Source organism: Brassica oleracea, chromosome C6 (assembly GCF_000695525.1).
Source record: "Brassica oleracea var. oleracea cultivar TO1000 chromosome C6, BOL, whole genome shotgun sequence".
In the NCBI taxonomy this organism is placed as follows: domain Eukaryota; kingdom Viridiplantae; phylum Streptophyta; class Magnoliopsida; order Brassicales; family Brassicaceae; genus Brassica; species Brassica oleracea.
This window is the reverse complement of record NC_027753.1, coordinates 22,537,256-22,545,586: the sequence shown is the minus strand read 5'-3', so window position 1 is coordinate 22,545,586 and position 8,331 is coordinate 22,537,256. Positions and strand designations below refer to the sequence as shown.

Here is an 8,331-nt window from a genome sequence, read left to right as displayed (position 1 = left end):
TGAAATTGTCATAAATATTAATAAAAGAAAACGTAAAATTTATTCATATAAGGAAAAACACAATAGTTATACATTAAGGTGATGTTAAAACATCATTATTTGTTTAAAACAGGAAATGTAATAATTATACATGACAATATTGAAAACTATTCAATAGTCTTATTATAAGCATTTCGGCCCTCTTCAGGAGTAATCTTAGTCCAGCTCATTAGCAAAGTCGGAGGCATCGAGGTACGATGTCCCTTCAAATTTTTCAGTGAGGTTTACTTTTTTAGCTTTGCCTTTCGTGGACTCTTGATATAACTTACAGAGATGTGGAGGAGTACGGCATGTACGGAACCAATGTCCTTTACATCCACATCTGTAACACACTGTCCCACGCTTCTGGGTGGTGTCCTCCTGAGTTTCTTTACCCTTGGAAACTTGTTCAGATCTAACCCACTTGTTAGATCCCTTCCATTTGGGATTATAAGTTTTTCCACGTTTATTATTGAAACGGCGACCATAACCTCGGTTGGTATGGTTCCTTCTTTCCGAATTTTCTATCGCCGTAGCATTCACTTCAGGGAATGCTTTGGCTCCCGTAGGTCGGGAATTGTGGTTTTTGATAAGGAGCTCATTGTTCTTTTCAGCCAACATGAGCGCAACCATCAATTCAGAAAATCTCGTGTACCCGCATTTTCTGTAAATTTCGGGCAAGAAGTGAAGCTGTTTGTGGAAAGAGATATATGTTTTATTCATCATTTCTGCCTCAGAGACATGATTACCACAATACTTCAACAGTGCAACTATCCTCAGGACAGCGGAATTGTAATCCTCAACCTTCTGAAAATCTTGGAACCTCAGATTTTTCCACTCTTCTAGAGCGTGAGGTAGGTTGATTTGTCTCTGGTTATCGAACCTTTCTTTTAAAGTTTGCCACAGTTCAGCTGGTTCCTCGACGCTTGCATAGTCGTGCGTTAGATTTTCATCTAAATGCTTCTTCAGGAAGATTATCGCTTCGGCTATATGCTCGGGTGGCGATTCGTTACCGATTACAATTGTTTCGGTTATATTTTTCATCACCAGATATGGTTTCACGTTTGTGACCCATCCGGCGTAATTTTCGGCAGTTATTTTTAATGCCGGGAACAGGAGTTTCTCGATGTTTGCCATTTGTATTTCTAAAGCACATAAATAAAGATTATTATAATATTATTAATATTAAAAGGAACCGTTTACATTAATCATGCAAGCAATTACAAGGAGAAGCAATGTGAAAAAAAGTAAACCGATATTCATCTTAAATTCACCCGGAGTAAATTCTCCAACGAATAAACCATAAATAGAAACACAAATAAAAATGACACATAAAAACAAAAATGCGCGAATCATCTTTCTTGAAATGAAAAATCGGAGGAGAGCGATTTGAGGATATTTGAGAGAAGATGAAATGTTTTGGATGAGAAAATGGAGTGAAAATGAGTTGTATTTGTAGATGAAAATCACTGTTCATGACCGTTGGGGAAAGAGAAAATTTTTTGAAAATTTTTCTTTGTGACCGTTGGGGTTAAATCGAGTGCACAAAAAAACAGTATGAAAATATCGTATTAAACGGTCAATCAAATCTATAAAATTTCATAAAAAAATGATAAAAGTAAAAATTATGGCAACAAATCATGCGACGGCTCAGCCGATCAATGCAGAGTAATAAATAAATTATACGGCGGCTCGGCCGACCAATTAACAATAAACAGAATATAAGGCGGCTCAGCCGACCCATAAATTAATTAAATTATTAATAAATAATATAGGCGGTATTCCGGCCATTTTAACAGGATATAAATAATAGTAGAGGCGGTATACCGACCATTATAGCAGGGTATAAATGATACAAATAAATTTTACCAAAATTGAGAACGGTCGTGCTGATAACGTGTTATAAAAAGAACCGAAATTTTATGGTATCGCAAGAGTTTAAATAAAACAAATTTTATACCCGTAGGAAGATGATAACTCTGATAACAAGAGAGAATGTGTTATTAGAAGAAGAATAGATGGTATGTTACAATCGATCGAAATGATCGATTTATATAGAAGTGAAAAAGTTGAAGTTTCTGTGCATGCATAGTAACAGTGGGCTCCACATGATGTATAATGTCAAAAGTTTGGTGCCGTAAACATTGACGTTGTTTACGTTTATAACAATAGGCCTGAGACTTTTATCCGAGATCCGGATTCGATTCGAGATTCGATCCGGATCCGATCCGAAAATCCGGATATCCGGAGGGGCCGAATCCGGATCTGGATAGTAAAATGTTGGATCCGTCAAAGCCGGATCCGGATCCGGATATCTTAATTTTTAAGTCCGGATATCCGGATCCGTAAGTTTTATTAATAAATATTTCAAAAACAATAATATCTATATATAAAAATTAATTTTATTTAATATATTTTCATTTTATAATAATATATATAAATTTTATGTAAATTTTGTAATATTATACATAGAAATAATTAAAGACATTATATATATATTTTTTAAAATATTGTTAATATTTTATATATATATATATATATATATTAATATTATTTTTTATTTATTTTAAGGATCCAAATCCGGATCCGGATATCTGCCGGATATTACAATTTTTAGGAGGATATCCGACACTCCGATATCCGAGAACCCCGGATCCGGATAAGGATAGTAAAATTATAGATCCGCCGGAGAAGGATTCAGATCCGGATACCTTAAAATCGCCCGGATACCCGATCCGTGTCAGGCCTATATAACAATGCTCATTTATGAAATTTAATTTTTTTTTTAAGAATACAATAATGTAAACTTCGAGTTAAGTTCGAGTGTTGTCTAAAATCATAGGGATTAAATGTAAAACCTTCTCTTTATATCCATGGGCTATTTGAAACCCAAGTGAAGCCTAGCCCACTTTATAAGACCCAATCTAATAAACTAGGCCTAAGTTTTCAGCAAATCAAAAGGGGAAAAGGATAAACCCTAACTCAATTCCTCAATCTCGAACTCTCCACCGATTCGAGTAGCCATGGGGATACTGTCGTGGTTCACCGGAAGCCCTAAGCCTTCGCAGCCGGAGAAGTCGAAGACGGAGAAATCGGAAACTCCGGCTCCGGGGATGAACGGAGCCATAGAAGTCCCTCGTCCCGATCGCGCGACGGTTTTCGAGTTCGGCTCTGTGGCAGCCACCGGAGACAGAGTCACTCTCGCTGGATACTGCCCCGTTTCCGACGATCTCGAGCCTTGTCGCTGGGAGATTCTTCCTGCCGACGGAAAAGACGCGCCGCAGTTTCGCGTCGTCTTCTGAAGAATCCGATCATCAGCTGAGTTTCTAGAAATGGATAAATTGTATTGGTGCTGGTAATGTCATAGACAATTTTTTCACTAGGTTCGAAGCGCACCATCATCATCTACAGCTTGTATTTCCGTATTTAAATAAATGAGCTTCTTTTATTATTTTTAAAATAAGGGAATTATTAAGTGATTATCCGTGTTTTACTGCTCCTAATGACAATTAGTGCCAACGAAGAAACCTTTTAATCCATGAACTAAAATCGATTAAAAAAAAAGATTTTCAGAAAAATTAGAAAAAAAAAAAAAAAAAAAAACTTCACGATCGTTTCGTCATCGTCTTCTTCAACACAGTTGACGAATTCTCCTAAAACATGCAATGTGGATTTGATTGATCTCTGATCTGAGAGAAGAAGATCCAATATCAAAAACCATGGAGAACGTAGCGGCGCAACTGAAGCGTGGAATCTCGAGACAATTCTCCACAGGATCAATGCGAAGAACGCTAAGCCGGCAATTCACACGCCAATCATCTCTCGATCCACGCCGTAACAACATGAGGTTCAGCTTCGGCCGTCAGTCTTCGCTAGATCCGATCAGACGGAGCCCCGAATCGCTAGGATGCGAGCCGAAGATGTCTGTCCCGGAGAATCTCGATTCCACGATGCAGCTTCTCTTCATGGCGAGTAAAGGCGACGTTGACGGCGTTGAGGAGCTGCTCGATGAAGGAATCGATGTGAATAGTATTGATCTAGATGGACGTACGGCGCTTCATATCGCTTCGTGTGAAGGTCATTACGACGTCGTTAAGGTTCTTCTTAGCCGGAGAGCTAACATCGATGCTCGTGACCGTTGGGGTAGTACGGTCTGTTCTTCTTCTTCTTTCCCTTCTGGTTTAGCAAAATTGAGTTCAATTTGATTTCCGGTTCGTACAACCGAATTGATCGTGATATTCCGCTTTGGTTTGAGTTCGGATTGTTTCTCCGGTTTGGCTTTGGTTTAACCGAATTGATCATCTTTTAAGTAGGCTTAGGCCAAAAACCCCAAATCCGAACCCTAGTTAAAAAACATGAATCCGTAGCCAAACAAACTGTAAAATAAGGAATGAGTTTTATAGGGTAGTGTAAAATGTCCATGAATCTAAAAGTATTATTACCTGAATTCGTAATGGTAATCGAAAAACTTGAAAACTCAAAAAAAATATGATCAGAAGATTTGAATTAGTGTTTTTAATAAGTATTCAAAACTGTGTTACAAAAATATATATTCAAAACTTAAACTTATTCCATATATCACATTTGTAACTAGTTGATTATCATATCTAATAGAATTAGAGATTACATGACGATGTAATTAGAAACCAAATTGAGTTCGAATCCAAAATGAATTTTACAAAGAGATAAAATATACTGAAATATTATTGGTAGAGTCTGACTTTTTGAATATTGTGCAGGCGGCTGTTGATGCCAAATATTATGGGAATACTGAAGTGTATAATCTGTTGAAAGCTCGAGGAGCTAAAGCCCCGGTATGGTTTTCTAAAAAAAGATTCTCTTTTTATGTTCTTAAGATGATTTGGTCTCTCAGTCTCTGGTGTGTGTTACTTCATTTTCAACATTTGTTGGTTTTGAAACTATAGAAAACAAGAAAGACTCCAATGACGGTGGGAAATCCAAAAGAAGTCCCTGAGTATGAGCTTAATCCACTCGAGCTTCAAGTCCGAAAAGTTGATGGCATCTCAAAGGTTGTCCCTTCCTCTTAATCTCACAAGAACATAGTCTCTTAATCTGATGTTTTTTGTTTACTTAGGGAACGTATCAAGTTGCTAAATGGAATGAGACGCGAGTCTCAGTAAAAATATTCGATAAAGATAGTTATTCAGATCCTGAACGAGTGTATGCATTCTTCTTCTTCTTGAGTTTCTCTGTGAGTATGTGTTTTAAGTTGTTTAACATAAAGTTATCTAACACTCTATGTTTTCTCTTTCTTGTACGAGCAGAAATGCCTTCAACCATGAATTAACTTTGCTAGCTAAAGCTCGGCATCCAAATATTGTTCAATTTGTTGGAGCTGTCACTCAAAATCTACCAATGATGATTGTAGTTGAGCATAATCCCAAAGTAAGTAAGCATAGCTGTTTCTTTCCATTTCATTTCCTGCCTGCAAATCGAATCAGAAATTGTAGTAATCTTGTTATAATTTTCAGGGTGATCTAAGTGGTTATCTTCAGAAGAAAGGTCGTCTTTCTCCTTCAAAGGCTCTGAGATTTGCTCTTGATATTGCCAGAGGCATGAACTATCTTCATGAATGTAAACCAGACCCGTTCATCCACTGCGATTTAAGGCCAAAGTAAGACAAATCCGAGAGAAATTATATAACATCGACAAAACACACGGTTTGGATAATATTTTGAAACTTCTTTGTAAGGTGTCAGAAATATTTTGCTGGATAGAGGAGGACAACTGAAGATCTGTGGATTTGGTTTGGTAAAGTTGTCCAAAATTTCAGAAGATAATTTCAAAGTAGTGAAGCACGAAGCTCATATCGATAAATCAAGTAAGAAAAATCATGTTCTTTATACGACGACAATGCATTGTTCTTGGCAGTACCTGTGCTCATTACCTTAAGAACTGCAGATTACTATGTTGCACCCGAAATTTACAAAAACAATATCTTTGATAAAAGGGTCGATGTGCATTCATTTGGTGTCATTTTGTATGAGGTAGTAACATACATCTTTCACCTTGTTGATAGTTAAATATCTGAGGCTCAAACTCTTGCATTTTTTTTGGCTTTTTATATGTGAAGATGACTGAGGGAGTATCTATTTTTCATCCTAAACCGCCTGAAGAGATTGCGGAGTTGATATGTATGGAAGGAAGGAGACCAACAATCAAGACGAAATCGAAGAGTTACCCTCCAGAATTGAAAGAGTAAGGCATTATCATCTGTTTGTTACTGCATTTTATGATGTTTGTAGACATTAACAACTTAAAAATCTATGCAATAATCTGTAGGTTGATTGAGGAATGTTGGCATCCAGATATAAGTGTGAGGCCAACATTCTCTGAGATTATCTGCCGACTCGACATAATAGTTTTAAACTGTTCTAAGCAGGGTTGGTGGAAAGACACATTTAAGTTTCCTTGGTAATGCATTTTTCATCTTCTTTAATCTGAATGAATAGTCTTATTAAGCCAAAACAAATATTTATGTGATAATTTTTTCTTTTTTTTCTGCAGGAAATGAAGAAAGCTATTGAACCAATCAACACTGAAAGTAAAAAACCCCAGAGATGAGAGTGAGATTTCACCCTTTGTAAAAACAGAACATATCACTGGTTTGTTTTTTTAATATTTTTCATGTTTCATATCATAAGCTTTGGGTCATTTTGTAAGTGTATTCTATGAGTAACAACATACACATCAATTGTTCATATCAAAACTAGAAGCAAAACTTCTAGATAAGATTCATAAATTTCTGCCAAAACAAGTACACAATTGCTCACTGAGTAATTAAAAGTTATACAAAGATGACTTGAGAAACGACATAGTGCGGGAGATTAGTTTAATTTTTAATGATACTGGGTTTCATCTTAGCTAATTGAAAGTTTGCTACTAGTTTATTTTGAAATGATATCGAGTAATTTGTTTGGTAATTTTTAATCCTGGATCATCCATCATCAACCTGGCAAATAAATGACGGCTGCTATTACCATGCTTATCACAAAATCATTTAAGAAAAAAAACCAAACATTTGCGATACATGCATCAAGTAGTCTCTTTGGAAGAATGATGATGCATCAAGCAGTGTCTAAGCTCCGTCCGCCAAGGGTCCCTTCACTGTACTGATGTAAAGAACTGCAGACAAAGAAAATTTGTAAACATTCACAAAACCCAACGATGTATAAAGAAGAAGAAGAAGGTTGAGAGAAGAATGTAAGAGATATATTCGTTACCATTGTTTCCACGGATAAAGGCATCACCGTATTTGTTCTTGAGCTGGCCGTTGACATACTCCTCTGTCTGCTCCATTGCTATGTTCATATACCCATCAAGACAAGCAAGAATGCCTGTGTAAGAAGTAAAAGAGAACTCAATATTAAGCTTGACCAGAAACAAGTTGAGAAGAACGAAACAAGTCTAGGACAAAGATCTCTTTCTTTTACAAGGCCTTGAGCCTCGATCATAAAACCACAAAGCGAATATCTGAAAACACAAGCTCAAAATCCTATTAATCAACTCTAACTTTACTGCAGTCACATTGGTAAAAGGAGATATTAGAATGAGAAAGGGCAAGGAGAGAAGATACAATCAGCCAAATTGATTACTGTGGTCTAACAATAGCCTGACCTTGACTGGTTTATAAACCAAAAAATGTCAAAAACTTTCTCTAATTTCTCAGAGCTATATCAATTGAAATGACCACTCTCTATAACTCCATAGAACGATTAAGTTAGTAGACTTAAAAAGCAACTCTTTGGTTCCGATTAACATGGCCAAACCAAAGGAACAAGTCCAAGTCAAGACTCCTAACCAAAAGTGCGCAGCAGAGATATTGAAATAGTAATCAACTACAAAGAGAGTATTATGACCTCGATAATCAACACCAGAGTTGAGTTTGACAACAACGGGTCTCCCACGGATGGATTTGAGGAAATCAGCAGGTGTCTTTGTGGTTCCAACAACTTTATCTCCACTTCCACTCATCTTTCTTTCTTTCTTCCTCTGAGCTACGAATCCTTTATGCACACAAATTCAGAGATCTTAAATCAAATTGGGTCGCTCTCAAACTAGACGAAGACGAAGATACACGATTAAAAACCAAAACTTTCGACCCAATGGAAAGCGAATCGATTGAAAGAGGAAATAAAAACTGATTTCGCAAGAAATCGATACCTGACGTACTACTACTATTCGGGCGGAGAAATAATGAACCTCTCTTTAACCTAAGGTCAGCCGCATTAGAGGTTCGATACGGGTTCACACCTTCCCGAAAGAAAAAAATTATTAAAATATGCTACAGTC

At 36.7% G+C, this 8,331-nt stretch overlaps 3 protein-coding genes across 7 annotated transcripts; 2 read left to right on the top strand and 1 right to left on the bottom strand.

Annotated features, from left to right (window-relative positions):
- Window positions 1-2,953: 2,953 nt before the first annotated feature.
- LOC106301079 lies at window positions 2,954-3,500 on the top strand. The gene has a single exon (XM_013737391.1). The coding sequence runs from the start codon at window positions 3,042-3,044 to the stop codon at window positions 3,318-3,320; it is 279 nt and encodes a 92-aa protein (XP_013592845.1). The 5' UTR covers window positions 2,954-3,041; the 3' UTR covers window positions 3,321-3,500.
- A 65-nt stretch (window positions 3,501-3,565) lies between these two features.
- LOC106301077 (serine/threonine-protein kinase HT1-like) lies at window positions 3,566-7,052 on the top strand. 2 transcript variants are annotated; one of them, XM_013737389.1, is made up of 11 exons: window positions 3,566-4,169; window positions 4,758-4,832; window positions 4,944-5,048; window positions 5,114-5,199; window positions 5,304-5,424; window positions 5,511-5,653; window positions 5,739-5,860; window positions 5,941-6,026; window positions 6,113-6,237; window positions 6,322-6,453; window positions 6,547-7,052. In XM_013737389.1, the coding sequence occupies exons 1-11, from the start codon at window positions 3,738-3,740 to the stop codon at window positions 6,551-6,553; spliced, it is 1,434 nt and encodes a 477-aa protein (XP_013592843.1). In that variant the 5' UTR covers window positions 3,566-3,737; the 3' UTR covers window positions 6,554-7,052. The 2 variants fall into 2 exon arrangements, with proteins under 2 accessions (XP_013592843.1, XP_013592844.1); XM_013737390.1 differs by lacking the exon at window positions 6,547-7,052 and having other exon boundaries at window positions 6,322-6,457.
- On the bottom strand, window positions 6,782-8,331 carry LOC106301080 (sm-like protein LSM36B). Of its 4 annotated transcripts, none has more exons than XM_013737393.1 (5): window positions 8,203-8,331; window positions 7,899-8,045; window positions 7,263-7,376; window positions 7,070-7,164; window positions 6,782-6,991 (listed from the first exon to the last, which is right to left on the bottom strand). In XM_013737393.1, the coding sequence occupies exons 2-4, from the start codon at window positions 8,011-8,013 to the stop codon at window positions 7,118-7,120; spliced, it is 276 nt and encodes a 91-aa protein (XP_013592847.1). In that variant the 5' UTR covers window positions 8,014-8,045; window positions 8,203-8,331; the 3' UTR covers window positions 6,782-6,991; window positions 7,070-7,117. The 4 variants fall into 4 exon arrangements, with proteins under 4 accessions (XP_013592847.1, XP_013592851.1, XP_013592846.1 ...); XM_013737397.1 differs by having other exon boundaries at window positions 7,074-7,164; window positions 8,203-8,311; XM_013737392.1 differs by having other exon boundaries at window positions 6,782-7,164; window positions 8,203-8,311.